Genomic DNA, 20,674 nt, shown 5'->3' on the forward strand with positions numbered 1-20,674 from the left:
GGATAGGACTGTAAAATTAACATCACCTCAGCCGAGGGCCATTTGGCCAAGTTTAATAAAATGGGACACACAGACACATAGAGTCTGACCCAGCAGCAACTGGGATTTGTTTTCTTTTTTGTGGATCCACCCACACAAAATGACACCCCCCCCCCCCCCCCCCCGCAAGGATAGTCATCTCCATGTTGTTTGCAAAAGCAGAAGACTGGAAACAACTTAAATGCTTAACAGCAGGGGACTGGTTAAATAAATTACAGGACATCTTGTGATGGAAAAAAAGAATGGAAAACACTTTGTGCTGAACTGGAACAATCTCTAAGATAAACTGTTAGGGGAAGGAAGTGCCAGCAGGGTAGCCTAGGCTGGCCCTTAATATCTGTAAGATCTGGAAAGGAACAGTGTGGCTAGCAGGGTCACAAGATCTCTCTGAAAGTGGGCTATGGCCAGACATTCTGCCCCCCACAAAGGTCACTGGGTAGAAGAGACACACCTTTAAGGGAGACTATCCCTCCTGCTACCATTTGTTAAATATTTTTTGTTGTGTTCCCTCTCAATTTCTAATTTTAAAATAATAGAGGCCAAGGAGATAGCATAGTGGTTATGCAAAAGAATTTCATACCTGTGGCTCTGAGGTCCCAGGTAAAGTACCCATCACCAGTATAAGAAAGAGCTGAGCAGTGCTCTGGTTAAAAAAGCAAAGAGAAAAGAGAGCCCTTCCCAACTAGGGAAAGATAGAAATAGGCTGGTAGTATGGACTGACCTGTCAATACTCATGTTCAGTGGGGAAGCAACTGTGTGGAATTGTATTGCTAAGAGGGGTACAACTCCACACCATTCCCACCACCAGAACTCCGTATCCCATCCCCTCTTCTGATAGTGTTCCTATTCTTTATCCTTCTGGGAGTATGGACCCAGGATCATTATGGGATGCAGAAGGTGGGAGGTCTGGCTTCTGTCATTGCTTCCCCATTGAACAGGGGCATTGACAGGTCAGTCCATACTCCCAGCCTGTCTCTCTTTCCCTAGTGGGGCAGGGTTCCATTTTATAAATAAATAAAAAAGTAAAAGAAAAGGGGGGAGCCTAGTGACATGCAGCTGTGGCATCGCCTGCTCCTTCTCACTAGTGAATTCTCACCTCTCAATCACCCCGACCCACCCAATTCCTTCCCCCCATGTCACATCAAGTATCAAGTGAGCTACACAAAGGGTAGGGTGTCAAGAGAGAGCTGTTGCTCTGTGTCTCTGTGTTAATATTCTCCCTTTCTGTGCTGTGAGCAGGGACCAGTCAGTCAGCCCCCAGAAGAAAGCCAGAAAAATCACAGCGGATCACCTGCAGGAAGCCACCTGGCACAGTGCAGCCTGTGGCCTTGGACTCCTCTATAGCTCCCTCCAGAGAATGCTCTGAACCATAGGCGGAAGGAAACCCCCAGAGTGCTTGCTTCCTTGTGTGTCTAAGCAGGTCTGGCAGCTGAGTGGAAGCTCCCCACCCACACGTCCCGCTCCTACCCCCACCACTACCTCTCTCCATGGCCTGGCTTTCACGAGATGGAGAGAGAAGGAAAGGCCTCCAGGCCAGATGTCTGACAACCAACAGTCCTCTGGCTCCCTGCACTGTGTCTAGTGAGCCCTGACACCCAAGCTGACCTTGGCAATGGCTTCCGAGATGCTGGGATACGAGGGAACTGCTTGCAAGGTTGCACTAGTGCAGGGGAAAGAAGCACCTGAAAATGTTTGTTTTTTTTACTCCCTCGGGGGGAAGCTTGGGGACAGCAGCTGGGGGCAGAGGGTGGGTGCCCACATGTCCGGAGGCATCTGCTTCTACTAGATCCCAGTTCCTAAACCCTTCAAATCACCAGCAAGAGGAGGGACCCTGAGTGGAACCCCTGGATCCTCCACTTACTGGCTGTGTGACATGGAGCAGAATTTTCAGGCTCACTCTGCCTCAGTTTCCTCATCTACAAAATGCACATGGTACCCCCTATCCCACAAGGTAGTTATGAGACTTGAGTAAACACATATCAAGTGCCAGCTGCAGTACCTGGCATGAAATTGATGATCCATAAACATCAGCTGCAATTGATAGCCACCATCATCACCACTGTCAGTATCACCAAGTCACCCCTCTCTCTCAACCCCATGTGTAACAATGCCATGTATCATATAGTCCCATCAAGGCTACTAAATCCCAGGACAAATGGGGGAGCCCACAGTTCAAGCCTACCACCATTTAAGTCTACCTATAGAGCCACAAGGGCAGGGGAGATATCATTATGGACATGCAAAAGAACTTTTATGCATGAGGCTCCCAGGTCCCAGGTTCAATCCCCTACACCACGATAAGCCAGAGCTGGGCAGTGTTCTGGTCTCTCTGAGTATATTTTCTCAATATTTCTCTCTCTCTCTCTCTCTCTCAAAATAAAATAAAATAGAACTACAGTCCAATCTCTTGAAACTGCTAGACTCTGGCCCAAGATGTCAGTCTTCTTTTTTTCTAAACATTTTTGTATTATCTTTATTTATTGTATATACACAGCCAGAAATCAAGAGGGAATGGGGAGATAGAGAGGAAGAAAGACACCTGCAGCCCTGTTCACCACTCACAAAGCTTTCCCCCTGCAAGTGGGGACCAGGGGCTTGAACCTGGGTCCTTGCACATTCTAGCATGTTTGCTCAACCAGGAGCTCCATCTCCCTGTCCCCAAGATCTCAGTCTTGTTTGGGAAGCCTGCTAGGTTCACATCACCACATCACTTGATTCTCTCTCCCTGGGTCCTTCCTTTTATATCTGGGGCTTCATCAACCTCTCCTTCCTTTCTAACATGAGGTACCTGGGTGCTCAGCCCAGTCTTCTCACAGTGATAACCCCTCCTCAGTCCAGGTGGAAAACAAAGGTGACTTAGTCCACTGGAGTCAGATTCATGGCTCAAGACTGTCAGAAAATCACAGGAAATCCACCAGTTCCCCTCAAGTTCTGAGTCAGAACCCGTCTGCTTCCAAAGCAAGTCTGTTTAAGATCTAACACTTGTGCCAAGAGCTCACATCAGGAAAGGCATGCTCCTTGAAGCTTTACAACCTTTGCTGACAATTTCTCACCCAGCTTTGAATGACAGGTGTCAGCAACAGACTCCCTGCTGCCTTCCCCTGCCCTGCCCTGCCATGTTCCAGCCTCAGTGCCCTTAAGGGGCCATCTGCTGCCCAGAGTAGGTACCTGCTTCTTCCCTGAAGACCACACTGGGCTGTGTAAAGAGAGGGTTGTGAAATGATTATTGGTCTTACTTTCTGGGAACAGAAGCCTGAGCACGTCTCCACTGTCACGTTGGTCTGGATCAGGGAGTCGGGAAAGGTGTGTGTGACATTCTCTGGCAGCCTGAAGCACCCACGGGACGTGACGGTCCTCCCTGCAGGGAAGGAGAGGGTTTTCTTGTGAGAAATGTTGCCTGTGGTGGCTGCTGTGACTTACTGAGAGGGAGTTAATGATGTTGGATCCTGAAGCAGGTGTCAGTCTCCCTAAAAGGTGATGGTTTCTAATCCCAGAAGGTAAACTGCCCTGAACAAGCTGTGGTCAAGCTCAACTTACAGGCAAAGCAGGTATTAGCAGCTTGGTCACCTGAAGTCATCTGTAGGAGCTCACTTGGCTGAAACTTGACCTCAGGTCTCCAATTTCCTGCCCGTTCTTTGGGGATGGTGACCATTCAGCTATCATTCATCACCCTCTCCTGATCATGTATCCATAACGTGCCAGATTCTGTAGTAGGTGAGCTGAAAGGTGCATATTCTGGGAAATTCTATGTCCTTCTAACACATGCAGTGAAAGGAAAGTAGAGCTGGAATCTGAACTACTCACTGAACTACTGAGTCACTCTGCTGCTCTGCTTTATTCTGATCTTAGACTCCCACCATATTCTAGGAATATTCCTCAAGCCTGTGTGACAAAGGAAACCTCCTGCCAAGTTTGTTTCAGGCCTTCTGGTGGAAACGTCCAGCTCCTTCCCTTGTTGGCTTCCTCAGGGCTGAACAAGCCTTCTGGAATGTTCCAGCACCAACTGCTAGCATTTTTACCCAGACTGATCACTATTTCTCTAGATGGCTTCCTGACTCCTGTCCCATGCCCCCATTCACACATGCTCTCTTGGGGCTCAGCATCTCTGCCTTCTGCTTCTTTAGCCAACAGCAGGAACACTCAATACTCTTGGAACCAGATTAGAATGAGTATGTGTGTGGTGGGGGGCGGGGGACATAATTTCTCCATGCAAAACTGAAAAGCATGGAGTCTGAAAGATACCTTACATGCCTCGCCAGGTTTGAACCCAGGCACTACATGAGAGGTTCTATGGTGTGAGAAGTCTCTGCATCTCTCTCTCTCTCTCTCTCTCTCTCTCTCTGAATGAAATATCACCCTAGAGCGGTGAAATTGTGTGTGCATGAGTAACTGGCTCTGGAAAATTAAACTTGTGAAGCTGCAGCAAACTTTGGGTTTGGAACCCATTACAATTCTACTGGTCCAGATGTCAGGACAGAGAGATAGAGATAGAGGGGGAGGAGGCGGAGGAGGAGGAGGCGGAGGAGGAGGAGGAGGAGGAAGAAAAGCAGACAGATGAAGAGCTAACAGTCAAACTTAGTAACCTAACAGTCTGGGTTGGGTCTGGCACTGCCATTGACTTGAGCCAGCTGTGTCCATGAGCTGCAGCATCTAGACTCTGGGATGTGCCCCCAGCATCTGCTCCATTATCCATCATCTCAACATGGCCAGTGTGTGTGTGCGTGCGCATGCGCGTGCGCGTGTGTGTGTGTGGAGGGGGTGTTTCTCCTATTCTCTGACTTCTTCCCTGTCCAAGTCTCCCAACTGAAAAGATGGTGCCTGTTGTGTATCAGTATGCACAGGCAGGTTATCTTATAAAGGGGATTTTACAATCAGAAAGCATGAATCTGGGGCTCCTCATCATGAGGACAGACCTGAGCTTCAAACAAATGCAGCTGAGCTCCTTTTGTGGCCACCTCCACCAGGCAGGAGTTTTAGCTAAAACTCTTGGGGAAAGGAGCTGGTTTGCTGTGTGAGGCATCAGCTGACTCTCTCCCATGGTTGTTCTCTCCCTGCTGAGTTCTCCAGTTCTGAATCGGGAGCTTGTCTCCAGTGAGGATTCATCTCTGGGAACTCGTTACACCTGCGTCCAAGGGCAGCCTCTATTTGCTCAGTCTGTTCTTCCACACGGCCCAAAGCTCATTTTTACAGGCTCCCTTTCAGGACCAGGCAGATGATAGACTTTTGGACCTCAGAACTCATGTGCACAAAGGCCTTCAGTAAGTTCTTAGCTTGCAAATTCGTGGGGAATTGTTTTCTTCTTTTTCCCACCTGAATCTCAGGTCCAAGAGGTCAGTTGCCCTTTTCTGGCTTTCTGACCCAGAGGTTGAAAAAGCTAAAAAAATCCTCACTGATTTAGTGTTGCAGTGAAACAGAATGTTCCTTTATGCAGATGTGGTGATACAATGACCCAACAGGCTGAATCACTTGGAGACAATCACTGAACCTTGTGGCACTAAGACCAGCAATTCCAACCCCCTCCCACCCAACCCCACCCCAACCCAAAAGACACAGAGCTGCAGACCCAGCTGCACGGCCTTTTTGTATTCCCAACCACCAGTATGATTCCTAGTTCTTTCTTCATTCTGCAGCCAGGGATTTCTGGACTGCCTGGCCAATTCTGTTTTTGTTTTGTACTTTTAAATTTTTTTTCATTTCTAAAAAAAAATTATTATTGGATAGAGACAGAGAGAAATTAAGAAGGGAAAAGAAGATAGAGGGGGAGAGAGACATAGAAATGCCTGCACTTCTTTTTTTATTATTATTTATTTATTCCCTTTTGTTGCCCTTGCTGTTGTATTGTTGTAGTCATCATTGATGTTGTTGTAGTTGGATAGGACAGAGAGAAATAGAGAGAGGAGGGGAGGACAGAGAGGGGGAGAGAAAGAGAGGCTTTCTTGTGAAGGCTTGTGAAGTGACTCCCCTGCAGGTGGGGAGCAGGGGCTTGAACTGGGACCCTTGCGCCAGTCCTTGTGCTTTGCGCCACCTGCGCTTAACCCGCTGCACTACAGCCCGACTCCCAACACCTGCACTTCTGCTTCACCAGTTCTGAAGCTTTCCTCCAGCAGGTAGGTATTAGCTATGTTTTAATTTTAATTAATTAATTAAGTCTCCTGGGTTATCACTGGGTCTCACTGCCTGCACTATGAATCCACTTCTCCTGTGACCATTTATTTATTTATTTGTTGGATAGGACAAAGAGAAATTGAGGGGAGGAGGAGACAGAGAGGAAGAAAGACAGACACCTGCAGACCTGCTTCACCACTTGTGAATCGACCCTTGTGCAGGTGGAGAGCTGAGGGCTAGAACCGGGATCTTTGCACGGGTCTTTGTGTTTTGTACTATGTGTGCTTAACCAAGTTCGCCATCACCCGGCCCCCTCAGCCATGCTTTTAAAAGAACATTCTGGGCCCACAAGATAGCTGGGAGTGTGTGCTGCTTTGTCACGCATGTGGCCCAGGTTTGAGTCTGGCCCTCACTGCACTGGAGGAAGCTTCTGTGCTATGATTTCTTCCCCCCTCTTCCTCTATCTGAAAAAGTCAGTCCAGAGGGGCGAAGTCTAAGTGTAAATAATAAGTAAGTAGATCAAGAAATAAGGAGCATTTAGACAATTTGATTAACGTTTCTGGATAATGTGTAGCTAGGAAGCTTCCACATCTTCTATCTTGTGCCCTCCACCCCTCACTCCACCAACTTGCTAGAACTCTAAGACTGTTTCTACACCCAGCCATGAGTTAGTCCAGTCCAGGTGTCCTATGTGGTTTGGACTAGGGGCTGTGGGAGAGCAGAGGTGGCCACAGCCCGGGAGGGGCAGGCATACTCACGGTTTACAGCACCAGCCTGCAGTTCCTCCACCCGGTACACAGAGAGCCGGCCGGCGCCCCCACACAAGACGCCCTTCTCCCCTTTGCACTCGTGGTTGCACTCGTGGGAGCCGACGCTGGTCGCCGGGAGCCGGTTCCCACAGTAGCACTCTGCACCTGCCTCCAAGCCGGCATAGATATAGGACCTGCAGGGACATCAGGACCCAGGTTGAGTGGGGTGCTTACGCTGGTCCTTGCACTTTGTGTCACATGTGCTTAACCTGCTGTGCTACCCAACTCCCCATATATTATTTAAATAATAAACTTGAAAAAGCATTTTTTTAAAAAAAGAAAAGAAATAGCTAGTGATCTGTGCCTGGATAAGGATGAGGCTGGAAACCAAGGGCAGGTCTGGGTAAGGGGGTGGGAGCCATGGCCATGGGCCTAACACTGGCCTTAGGGCTTAGTCTTCAGCCAGACGTGCAGGTCATCCTGGGCATTTCTGGGAATGGTCTCTCCTTTGTGGTGGGCCAGTCAACCCACAATGGTCCTTCTGGTCAGCCCTGAGTTTTGACCCTTAGGAACCATCCATGATAAAGGTTACAAAGGATCTAGCAGTGCTGCTTCTCAGACTGGGGGGGGGGGGAATCCCTCACTTGCGGCATTTGCCAGTTTCTGTTGGGTAAGTACCCCCCAACCATACTGGATCCCAAGCTACTGATGCTTTAAGCATGGGCTTACAACAGTTCTAAAATTTCCAGTTTACACCCATGGACCAGCACAAGGTTCTGGCTTAGTGGAGTCTAAATAGCTGTTCCACTACCTGTGAGCAGCCCCCCCCCTTTTGCCTCCAGGGTTATTGCCAGGGTGTGGTGCCTGCACCACAAATCCACTGCTCCTAGAGACCATTTTTCCCCTGTTGTTGCCCTTGTTGTTTTATCATTGTTGTGGTCATTATTATTGTTGTTTTTGTTCCTGTCGTTGGATAGGACAGAGAGAAATGGAGAGAGGAGGGGAGACAGAGAGGGGGAGAGAGAGACAGAAACCTGCAGACCTGCTCCACCACCCATGAAGCAACTCCCCTGCAGGTGGGGAGCCGGGGGCTCGAACTGGGATCCTTCTGCTGGTCCTTGCGCTTTGCGCCACGTGTGCTTAACTCACTGCACTACTGCCCTACTCCCAAGACCCCCCTTCCTTCCCCCATACCAACACACATGCAGATGGTGACCAGGGGCTTCAAGCAAGGGCCTCATGCATGGTAACATGTACTCTATCAGGTGTTCCACTGCCTGACCCCTCGCCATATTGCTATAAGCATGAAGTTTCTATAACTTTTGTGAAATGGTTTAAAAGGAAATGTGGGTCAAAGTATTTTACTGGAAGCTCATGATTCAACTTAGGCTAAGGAGGGAAAAAGAAGTCATTAAAGTCACACGGTAGGTGGGTTCCCGGCAGAGCTGGACCCCCATGTCCTGACCTAGGCCCAGAGCCCCTTCCTCATCCCCAGGTCATCTCATAAGTGAAGTGCCTCAGCTCTGGATGACTTGACTGATGGAGCTCTAATTATACCAGCTCAGCTGGGAGGCAGCAGAGCAAGCCTGCTCCCTAGGACCTTTTAGCCTTATTTCCAGGGCCCTGGACAGTCAGGGGCCCCACACTTACCACTCAGCACAAGCCTCCTGGCAGTGGGAGATGGTCATCTTTCTCAGGTCATAAAAGACAACCCCCTTCAGGGTTCTGTCCTGACCATCTTCACTGAAGCATCCCACGTATGTACCTGCAGGGAGGGGAAGCACAGAGGAGACTCAGCGGCCTGGGGTAGAGAGGGGGAGAGGTTTGTTTGAAGGCTATGACACAGCCATCTCCAGCCCTTCCTGCCCAGGCACCCTCAGAGGCCCAGCACGGAAGACATTTTTTTTTTGCCACTAGGGTTATCACTAGGGCTTGGTGCCAGCACTGCAAAACAACCACACCAGATGGCCAAAGCCTGGAAGCAACCAGGTGTCCAACAACAGATGAGTGGCTGAGAAAGTTGTGGTATATACACACAACGGAATACTACTCAGCTGTTAAAAATGATGAATGTGCCTTCTTTACCTTCTCTCGGATGGAGCTTGAAGGAATCATGTTAAGTGAGATAAGCCAGAAAGAGAAGGATGAATATGGGATGATCTCACTCATAGACAAGTAGAAAAATAAGAACAGAAGGAAAACACAAGGCAGAACTTGGACTGGAGGTGGTATATTGCACCAATGTAAAAGACTCTGAAGTGGGGGTGGGGGGGTTCAGGTCATGGAACATGATGGTGGAGGAGGGTTAGAGTTTTGTGTGGAAAACTAAGAAATGTTACAAATGGTGGTTTGGGAAGTGGATCAAGCATCGGACTCTCAAGTATGAGGTCCTGAGTTCAATCCTCGGCAGCACATGTACCAGAGTGATGTCTGGCTCTTTCTCTCTCCTCCTATATTTCTCATTAATAAAATTTAAAAAATCTTAAAAAATAATAAATGTTACAAATGTACCATGTAATTATATTTTACTGTTGAATGTAAACCATTCATCTTCCCCAAAGGAAAAAAAAGAAAAAGAATCAGGCCTCTGATCTCTCTCCCCACGAAACAAACAAACAAACAAATCATCTTTAAGAAGGTTCTTATAAACAAGAAGATAAACATCTTTTAAGAAAAACACCTGCCAACCCAAGAGGAAGTAAGTGTAGATGTGGAAGCAGTTCATGCCGTGTGGGACTCAAGAGGGCATGGGACTGCTGAGCCCGATAATCTGCTGAGCCTTTGACACACGCCTGGAAAGGAACACGGAGGGGAGACATGAATGTGGAAGCAGTGGCAGTGCTGACCCAACCAGGCACAAATCAGCCCTGCTTTGTCCCCCCCCCCCCAAGGATGGCTATGTCTCCTAGAGACATGTGGTGCAGCAGGATGCAGAGCACAATGCAGGCACAAAGCAAACGCCTCAGGAGGTCAATGCCACAGCAGGTGACTCTTGGTTTCTGAGATGGCCCCTCAGCCATCAGGTGGTTGCAGGGTAAGAACACACATCAACATCGCACTGTGAGGTGGATAAATGCCCATCTCACTTGCCTCCCCCCACCCCTGATCACTTCACTGAACCCGTCCCTGCCCTCTCTCAGGACCACACTTTATCTCCTACTTGTTTTTGATAATCACAGCCCTACCCACTCTGCTGAAGTCTTATATTCTGCCTGGTGAACTTGGTGGCACTCATGGCCTTTTCATTTTCTTTCCTTTTTTGTCATCACCAGGGTTCCACTGCTCCAGACTGGCTTTTTTAGACAGAAAGAGACAAGACAGACAGACAGAGGGAGAAGCACCATAGCACTGAAGCTTCCTCCCCCACCACCCCAGGTAGTAGGGGTCAGACTCAAACCTGTCATGTGCGTGTAAAAGCTGGAGTGCTGTTCAGGTGAGCTATCTTATGAGCTCATGCTTGTAGCTTTAACTGTTGTTAAAAAATCTGTATGCCTATGTGCTGCGTGTCCCATCTCTGTAAAGTGATTCAAGGTTCACTGAGGGCAGGGTCCACACTTCTGCCTGAGCTGTGGACATGTCACCCACCTTCCAGGATTGGCCACAGTCACACGCAAAGTCAACACCAATAGCTGCTTGTCAACAACTCCTAAAACCATCCTGATAGCCTCTAAGGAGGCAGAAGAAGGAGAAAGCCCCCAAATGAAAGAAGGGGACAGTCCTATGGACACAAGTGTACAACCCCCAGGTCTTTAGTTTCAGAAAGAGAAGCAGAGGCAAGAGGGAGGTGACCAAGATGGTGGGACACTGAGCTCTGGGCCAAGTGGAGGGGATGAAGGACTTCGATACTTTAGCTCGAACCACACTGAGGCTTCAGAGGAAGCGGTGGTCACTTTCCTACAAATGGGTTTCACCCCCTTTGAGGCAATGACCCAAACAAGGTCACTTCACCCCAGGGACAAACATCAGTGCACATGTGACCACGCACCAAGTCTGCCCACAGGCACGTGCTATATCCTGATATTGAGAACAGCTGCCTGCACAGTCAAGCCATGCAGGCTCCTCTCTCTGTCCATGTCAGGCCTATTGAGGCCAGAATAAAGCACCGCAGAGAGTCTTCACCCCAGTCAGGGAGAACAGACTGTTTTTCTCAGCCTGCCTCCTTTGTAAAAGCGAAACGAATAGTTCAGGAACTTCTGATGTGTTTCATAGAAGAAATTCCATTACAGCTTTCAATTAAACATCCAAAACACAAGCTCTGGGGATTGTTAAACATTTATCACTGTTGATGGGAAATTAACCAAGAGGTGCTGAAGGTACCTGACCTCAAGGCCTCTGAGACTGGCACAAACATGCTTCTGGGGAACTGGGGGCAGAAGGGGGGCTGACTTAGATTCAAAATTGGGCTCCATCACTGTGACTGTGAGATAGACACATGCAGCTCTCTTTCCTCGGGCTTTGGCTTGCCTTCTCCTCTGCAAAACAGACAAAGGAGGTTGTGGAATCCATAAGGAGGTAGGGAGACGTCTGGGAGCTCACACAGGGCAAAGCTTTGGCTCTCACAAGGTGTGGAAAGTTGGAAGTGCTGATCAGTCATGGCTGTCACTGCTAAGTGCATCACCACAGATAATCAATATCTGTATAATTAGTTCACATACAAAACCTACAACTCTTCGTCATTAATATGGTGACACAGTGCTGCCTAAAGAGTAAATAGAATGGTAGATGAACAATTACAGAAGCAAGAACTCCCACCTTCTGTACCCCCCAAATAATTTTGACCCATACTCCCAGTGGGAGAGAAATGAGAGAAGGAAGGTGACCAGAGGGTTCTGAACTCCAACTCCATCAGGACCCAGAGAGAAAAGAAAAAAGGGAGGGACATTTGGCTATAGTAATAGGTATATATGTGTGACTTGGAAAGGAACAGAAGATGGAACCATAGTGGAAAAAACGGCAACTATATACAAGTGTAGATAGATAGTTGTAGAAAAATAATAGTTAACCCATATCTGTAACCTTAGGAGAACTGCTGTAGCTTACAATGGAGGGGATGGAGACACAGGACTCTGGTGGTGGGAACAGTGCAGAGTTGTACCCATTATCCTGTAATTTGGTAAATCAATATTGAACCACTAATAATAATAATAAAAAAGATTAAACAGAATAGATGACAGATGTCCACAGGCACAGAACAATGCCAGGCACACAGTAACAGTTATGACTATTCTGATCTGACACTCTAACCTGGAGCTAGGGTGGTAAGAGATCAGTAAATATTAGCTGAACAATGGCTGCATGAATCAAAGAGGAAAGAAGCTCTTCTTCTTTTTTTTTTTTTAATATTTATTTATTTCCTTTTTGTTGCTCTTGTTTTTATTGTTGTTGTAGCTGATGTCGTCATTGCTGGATAGGACAGAGAAATGGAGAGAGGAGGGGAAGACAGAGAAGGGGAGAGAAAGACAGACACCTGCCGACCTGCTTCACTGCCTGTGAAGTGACTGACTCCCCTGCAGGTGGGGAGCGGGGGCTGGAACCAGGATCCTCATGCCTGTCCTTGCGCTTTGCGCCACGTGCGCTTAACCTGCTGCGCTACTGTCCGACTCCCAAGAAGCTCTTCTAAGCAGTCAGGCCGAGGTGCTTTGGAAAACTCACACGGTTAATCATTTGAGAGAACTGGCCCACAGGGAGGGGCCTGGACTAGAAGGCCTGGCTCACTGTGTGCCCTGAGGGCCCCAAATGAAGAAATGGCCCCTCCCTCCATATGCAGGAAGGTGAGTCTTTTCTTTCTGGGGGAAAAAAAAGGCTTTTCTACCTCCCTGACAGAAGCACAAATGTGCAAGAAAGAAAGGGTTTCCGAGGGATACACTGGGATGCGTTCTGAGGTGGATTTATTACTTTGGGCTGAAACGGAGTCGATGCATTATTGTCTGTGGCTCCGCATCTGTTCATTTGCACATCAGAGCGGACAGGCCGTGAGGCTATTAACGATGGCTTTGGAGATATTGGAATGTCTTTGGAAATTACTATCAATAAAAAAACAAACTGGCTATGGAGAAGTTACTATTTTTCCCCTAGTAAACTTACTGACATTTTATTCCATTATGGATGTTGTCCAAGGTATAATGAAATGCTAGGTGATTGATGGTGCCTCCTGCAGCTTCTGTGCTTTGCATGGTCCCCCTTTCAGGAGGATGGCATGTTGCCCGGGCTGCAAAGAGATGCCCTCTTTGTCTCCAGCTCAGCAGCTGTTCCCGGGGCAGGCCCGTAGGCTAATGGACCCCCCACCTCCAGATTGAAGTCCACTTCTAGGACAGGGCCTAGGGAGTCGCCGCACCCCAAGGTAATGGAACTCTGTTAAGGAGTGTTCCGCCTTCTGTCCCTTTCTCTGATGCTCTCCTGCCATGTGACACCACCACCATCACCACCACCACCACCCCTTTCAGAGTGCAAACTCTGCTTTAAATACTAGAGGAGACTTAGATTATTTTGTCACCTCTGGGGAGCAGTGGCTCCACCACTTAACACCAGGTCTTCCTGTGGTTAATGCATCAGGCATTAACCCTTTATTTGTTGGGTGATGGGGAAGAGTTGTAGCAGTGACTTTGAAATAGAAGCAGAGTATAGAGAGGGTACCCCGGAGGTTCAGATAGTTGCTACGCCGATGCTTTTAGCAACTGGTACAACCGCGCTGGTATATACTGGGAGGCTATCAGTCCTGCTCGCCTCTAACTAGCTCCTTCTGCTTTAATTGGCATGTCTTCCATCACTTAAGTCACTGGACATGACTTCAAAGTAAAGGGTTCCCAGTGGTTTTCTCCAGACATAATCCTGTACACCCATGGTTATAAGTGGGCCACTGAACCCTGTGCTCCGCTGGTCAGTGACCCTGACATCAGGCCAGAGAGAACTAGACACTTCTTTCTCACCAGTGACCCCAAAGCCCTTAGCACCGGCCCCTTATGCCTCTTTGCAGATACTGTTTGGAGGCGGGGGGGCGGGGGTGGTCTGTGTTTGAGATCACCAGCAGGCTGACAGCCTCCAATGCACAGTGGCCATCACCCACGTAAACTCACATGTGGATCCTCAGTAAGTGTGGACAGACAGAAATAGAGGAACTGAGGGTAATTTGCTCCAGGCTACAGAGGCAACAGCTGGTGAGATCAAGAGATACCTGCATCTGTTTCTGAATCCCTGTACTCCATCATCACCCCTCACCCTCACAATAATCCTCCTGGAGGGAACTCTATTGCTGTTTCAGAGGGACCAACTAGATCAAGGCCTGATGAGTGGCCTGATCATGGCCACCTGACACAAGCTGGCAGCTGACCCAAGATGCAAGCTGAGGTCACAGCACCCCAAAGTCTAACTCTTCCCATGGTTTCAGCTCAAGAAATCCACGTTGACTTCTGTCAGACATTTATATTTTAGTCTAAGTGAGCTGCACTGGACCAATCTGCATCAAGTCCCAGCTCACTCATGCTAATGGAAAGAGTTTACAGAAATCATGCTTGTGTGAGACGGCTATATAATAAGTTCCTCATTTCCCCCTTACTCCCCTTTTTTTTTTATTGCCACCAGGGTTATCACTGGGGCTCAGTGCCTGTATGATGAATCCAACACTCTCACTGGCCATTCTCTCTCCCTTTTCTTTTATTCAATAAGACAGAGAAACAATGAGAGGTGTGGGGGAGATAGAGATGGTGAGAGACACTGGTAGCACTGATTCATTGCTTGTGAAGCTTCCCCACTTGCAGGTGGGGATCAGGGCCTTGAACTTGAGTCCTTACACTTGCTAATGTGTGTATTTGACAGGGTATACCACTGCCTCCCCCCACCCCCTTTCCTTCACTTCTTATGTGGAAGCCTTGCTGAAGACTCTCACAGTATCTGGCATCGACCTAGATAATTTGAGTAGAAACTTTTTTTTTCCCCCCATGGAGATGAGAATGTATAGTCCTCCAGCCTAATTTTACTGACTATCCAAGTCAGCCTCTTAAGTTCAGGGCAGCTTGAGTTCCCTGAGACCATTCATAACCCTCAAATAAAGTCAGATTGCCAGGCCTGGTGCTTGTACCCTTCCTAACCCAAACAGAGATACTTCTTTCACCACCTCATTCATCTGTCTGTCTGTCTCTCTCTCTTTTTTTTTTTGCCACCAGGGTTATTGCTAGGGCTTCGCGCCTACACCACTGCTCCTGGAGGCCATTTATTTTCCTATTTTATTGGAAAGGACAGAAAAAAAAACAACTGAGAGAGAAGAGGGAGACAGAGAGGAGAGAAAGACAGATGCCCGCAGACCTGCTTCACTGCTTGTGAAATATCCCCCCTACCGATGAGAAGCAGAGGCTCGAACCTGGTCCTTGCACCTAGTAATGGGTACACTCAACTGGCTACATCGCCATCTGGCCCCTGCCTCCTCTCTTTCTGTGTTTTGCCACTGAGTGCTCTGTGCTCCATCCACACTTTTAGGCTTTGGTCCTCACTGGAGCTTCACTACTCTGGTCATTTTTTTTTTTTTTCAGGTAGACACTCTCTACCTGAGTAGACAGTCTCTACTGAGTGTCTCTCTCACAGAGACTCACTGACACACACACATCAAATGCAACACTGAGAGTTCTCTCAGTGCCATGGGGGTTGGGATTAAACTTAGCTCACATACACAGAGCAGGCACGCTCACAGGCAAGGTATTTTGCAGGCCCCATGCACACATTTTATTAAAAAATTTATTTATTAGTGAAAGAGAGGGAAGGAGGGAGGAAGGGAGGACCCTAGCATCACAGAACATCATTCTGGCATATATGATGCATGGGGACTGACCCCATGCTTAAGAGCCCAAATACTTTATCCACCTCCTGTGCTGCTATATATATATATATATATATTTTTTTTTTTTTTTTTGCCTCTAGGGTTATTGCTGGGGCTCAGTGCCAGCACTATGAATCTACTGTTCTTGGAGGCCATTTTCCCCCATTTTATTGGACAGGACAGAGAGAAATTGACAAGGGTTGGGCAATAGAGAGGGAGAAAGAAAGATAGACACCTGCAGACCTTCTTCACCACTCATGAAGCTCCCCCTGCCCCCCCCTCCCCCTCAGGGGCTTGAACCCAGATCTTTGCACTTAGTACTATGTGGGCTTAACTGGATGTACCATCCCCACTTATTTATTTTTTTAACAAAAGCAGGTCCCTGAAATTTAAGGCACAGGACCAAACAGAGTGGTGACAGGGGTGATGAGACAGAGCCCACTCGCCACCGAACAACAACCATGACCCTTCCTGGAGTTTCAGTCACTGGACCCTGCACAGGGTCACTATGACTAAGGAAAGCCAGCCATGGCAGGGAGCCAGGCTGCCCCATGATGAATCCCAGAAGTGACAGTAAAGGAGGGTCTAGCCAGTGCCCTGCAGTACCCTCAGGCCTAGCTCCTTGCAGGCCGCACCCTGAGATATGTGTTGTGTCCTTGCTCCGAGTCTCCTCAGCTTCATGATTCAGCCCTCACTGGCTGCCTTCTCTTTCCGGTCTCACTTTCTAATTCCTGCCAGTGACCCTGCAGCTCCTCCTGAGTAGAGCTTGTGCATTTGAGTCCTGATTTCAGGGTTTGCTGCCAAAGAAACCAAACTATGAGAACCTTGGGGACTGATTTTTATTTATTTATTTATTTATTTATAAAATTGCCACCAGGGTTATTGCTGGGGCTCAGTGCTGGTACTACAAATCCACTGCTCCTGGCAGCTACTTTTCTTTGTTTATTTTTTCATTTTCATTTAAAAAAATATTTTATTTTTGAGGACAGAGAGAAATCGAGAGGGGAGTGGAAGAGAGAGAGAGAGGAAGACAGAGATACCTGAAGACCTGCTTCACCACTCGTAAAGCTTCCCCTCTGCAGGTGGGGATGGGGGGCTCAAACCCAGGTCCTTGAGACTGGTAACATGTGTGGTCAGCTGAGTGCACCGCTGCTCTGCCTTCGTGATTTAACTTCTTCACACCTCAGTTTCTTCAATGGTAAAATTGGAATATGGTAACAGTAGTTCTGTAAGTAGCACACTTGGAGGGAATATAATATGTGCTGTCTCAGTTATCTACTTTCATTAAATGATAACAGCTGCTAGTAATTGAGTGTCAAGTAACCCATGAAGTGCTCTAACCCAGGTTGTCTCTGCTCACAGGCACAGCTGGAGCACCTAGAGACAGTGCAGCTACCCCGATTGCTGGGCACCCCCCCTTCCCCAGCACTGAATCTGGGCTCCAGCAAGTCCGCAGGAACCTGAGACTCTGTACCTGCAACAAGCTACAAATTACCAAATGACGCTCAGGCTGCTAGCCTGGGGCCCCAGTTTGTCAACCCTTAATCTATACCACCACATTCGAGCTTTATGATGACCCTGAGCGAGATCTCTCTACTCTGTCGTCATATCAGAGGGAGCAAAGGAGTTAGTGACATGTCCAAGGTCGCCCAATAAGCCTGGTGCTAGACTGAGACTTAAGTTGAGGCTGTTTAAAACCCCAAATTGGGCTCTAAATGACCTACCTGGTCACACATCTGGGCCTTGCCTTGGGTGGCATTCTAACAGGTGGGTGAGCCAAACTCAAGACTTAGAGGACCTGCCTTGGCTCTCTCCTGCAGAGCAGGAAGGGGAACAGTCTGTGGAGGCCATGACTTGCAGCCTCCATCTCAGGCAGCAGTGAGGGCCACAGAAAAGGGACCGGAACCCTGGGACCTTGAGCTAGGTCCCTAGGAGACGCTTCCTCAAATAGGCAAGAAGAGCCAGAGCTGAGCACCTACCTCGGCTGCTGGCAGCTGCTCTGGGGGCCTCAGGGCCCAGGGCCGGTGATCCTTGGGGGTCGCTCACAAAGTGGTGGAACCAGCGGCGCCGCAGCTGGCGCAGCTCAGAGTTGCGGCTCCGGAGCCAGCGTGGCCCAGTCCGGGGCCGGGCCAGAGGGTTCCGCAGCATGTCCATGCCGAGCAGCAGCTGGGGGCTGACGTGGGGGTCGTGCAGGGCTCTGCTGTCCAGCAAGCCCACACCCAGTGCCATGGCAGCCATGGGTAAGTCGGGCAGGGGGCCGGACGCCCGGGGGCCCTGTGGGAGGGCCACTCGAGCCCGCTGCAGCAGCAGCAGGCTGCCGGTCATCAAGTAGGCGGCCGTGAGGAAGAAGAGCAGGAACTGCGTTCGGCGGAGAAACTTCTGAAGTCGGAAGAAAGGTTTGGCCATGCCCCTGAACACCAGGGCTCCTGGCTGGAGCCTGGGGACGGCTCCTAGCGCCCGGGAGGAAGGGAGGCGGGGCCTCCGGAGACATCACCCCTGCATTCTTGGCTCCTGGCGCCAGGCTGTGCTCTCTAGGGTCGCTGTTCCTGCCTGGTTTCTAGCAGGTGCTTGAGTGACACCATGAAGATGGTCGTCAGGCTCAGAAGTCGCAGTGGCTGTCCAAGTGTCATGAGCTCTGCCATTCCTGAGCAGCACTGAGCCTCATCTCCTGGTCTAGAGATCTGAAAGAGTTAAGAAATGGCACTTAGTCGGGCTAGGTGGTGGCACATCTGGTTAAGTGCATGTATTAACATGCACAAAGACCCAGGTTCAACACCCCCCTCCCCCGCCCGGCCCCACCCGCAAGGGGAAAGCTTTACGAGTGGTGAAGCAGTGCTGCAAGTGTCATTCTGTCACTCTTCCTCTCTATCTTCCCCTTCCCTCTTGATTTCTGACTGTCTCTATCCAATATATAAATAAAGATAATGAAATATTTTTAAAAGAATAAACGGCACTTAGATGCAGTTGGAGGCTCTACCACTCCCAGTGCTCCAGGGTCCTAAGCCACACACTCCAAGGACCGGCTGGAGCCCAAAAGCACTGGAAAGAGAGCATGTTCCGAGTCCCGGCTCTGCTGTCACACTGGGTGGGCTGGTTAGCCTGGCTGACCTCAGCTTCCTCACCCATCCAGTGGGAACAACAACCACCCCTTGAGTCGTCAGGAGAATCCCACAGCATAAGCAACAGCAGTAATGATGAGCATGGCTTTTATAATGAGCCCTCTGTAAAGAAGCTGATGGAATAGCTCACTTGGATAGTGCGCTGCTTTGCCCTGTTCATGACCCAGGTTCTGGTCTGGCCCCCACAACACTGAAGGAGGTTTCAGTGATGTCTTTCTCTCTCTCTCTCTCTCTCTCTCCCTCTCCCTCTCCCTCTCCCTCTCCTTCTCCCTCTCCCTCTCCCTTTCCCTCTGTCTCCCTCTTTCTGTCTAAATAAAAAAGACACTAGTAGGTAAAATACTCAGTCCTTACTGTGTGTGCCAGTCACTTGGCCAAATTGCTCAGCATATGATGCCATCTAACCAGCATGCCAGTCCAGTGAGCTAGACCCTATAACACTGCCATCCGACAGATGAGGAATCTGTAGCAAAAGGAGCCAAGGTTTTGGACCAGGCTGTGTTCAGAGCCTGTGCTTCACCATGTTGCCCAGCCTAGCATGACACACCGCTCCAGGGACAAAGGGACTCAGCCCAGCGCATGGTCTACAGTAGACATTTAGTAAGTGCATGTGAATTGCCAACTCCCTGGGGTGCACTGGGACTGAGAGCTGTGTTTTGGACCTGGCCTCTGCAGAGACTGCAGGATTTCTGAACACAGGGGCAGAAGCCAGAGGATTAGGACAACGCCTGGGCTGTGCACTTGGTGTTGACAAGGAGGAGGGGGAGGCTCTCAGAGCAGCTTTCCCAGGAGCCCCTCTGCTCTTGGGACTAGGCTCCTGAGCAGGACAGGACTCAGTTCTCATTGGCCACTGGCGGTGCCTCTGAAGTGCTCTGTTAGGGGTTGGCAGAGGCTTTCTTTTCTTTTTGCTGTGAGCCAGGCTGCTGGGTGAGTAAGGCTCTGAGCACAAGGGCAGGCTTGTCTTGGGAAGAAAGGGTCCTAGGAGCATGATTAAGCCACTGCTCGTAACTAACTTGGCTTGGGACCCCTGCCAGGCCTGAGTGGCCCCTCAATGAGGACTCTGTGAGCTGGGGGACAGCCGCGGGTGTGAGAGGAAAGACAATGTTTGGACTCTTGTGGCCTGGAGCTTCAGGGCTGAAGATCTGAAGGGACCAACGCCAACCTGACCCTCTCTAACTCCATGCCCAGTTGCCAGAGTCCTGGGGGAGCACAGGGGTCTGGGAACCCCGGTGGCCCTGTAGGCTGACTAACCTACAAAGGTACATGGATTTAGACACTTGAGTCATGGAGCCATTGGAGATCGGCCTCCAGTGCTTTTATTTCTCTCTGAGCGGCTGTGTGCCAGCCTCGTCAGATTGGAGAAAATCCTAAGAAATCCCGACTGATCTCTCTGCCTCCAGCTTTGGCCCCTCCAATCCATCCTCCAAGGCGGCCAGGGTGATCCTCCTAACATGCAAATCTGATCATGGCACTCCCCCGCTTAAAACCCCTTTCAATAGCTCCACATGGATCTAGGGATAAACTCCAAGCTTCTTAGCATGACAGATGAGGCCCCTTCCATGATCCGGCTGGCCCACTGGACCCCTCCTTCAGCCTCCCTGTCACTTGTGCACACACCTACACATAGCAGGATACACACACACACACACACACACACACACACACACACACACACACTCCCTCTCTCCACGGTCCAGTAGAACCACAGCAGTCTACCTTGGTACCTTTCCACAAACTGCTTTTACCTCTTCTCCTCCTCCCTCTTTCTGATGAACCTCTGTATCCTTCAAGCCTCAGCCCAGGTGTCACCTCCTCCAGTCTTTCCTTGACTGCCACCCACACACTGGTATAGAGTCTTC

General features: G+C 49.4%; 1 protein-coding gene across 1 annotated transcript in view; it reads right to left on the reverse strand.

The window, feature by feature from the left end:
• WSCD1 (WSC domain containing 1) overlaps window positions 1–20,674 on the reverse strand; it is a 46,167-nt gene that overhangs the window by 17,415 nt on the left and 8,078 nt on the right. The window contains exons 2-5 of the mRNA XM_060204198.1: window positions 17,679–18,380; window positions 8,544–8,658; window positions 6,903–7,087; window positions 3,276–3,397 (exon numbers count right to left, since the gene is read on the reverse strand). Of these exons, the coding sequence (XP_060060181.1) occupies window positions 3,276–3,397; window positions 6,903–7,087; window positions 8,544–8,658; window positions 17,679–18,105 (849 nt within the window). The 5' untranslated portion in view covers window positions 18,106–18,380. The remainder of the gene's footprint in view (window positions 1–3,275; window positions 3,398–6,902; window positions 7,088–8,543; window positions 8,659–17,678; window positions 18,381–20,674) is intronic.

The sequence above is a fragment of the Erinaceus europaeus genome, chromosome 12, assembly GCF_950295315.1.
Source record: "Erinaceus europaeus chromosome 12, mEriEur2.1, whole genome shotgun sequence".
In the NCBI taxonomy this organism is placed as follows: Eukaryota; Metazoa; Chordata; class Mammalia; order Eulipotyphla; family Erinaceidae; genus Erinaceus; species Erinaceus europaeus.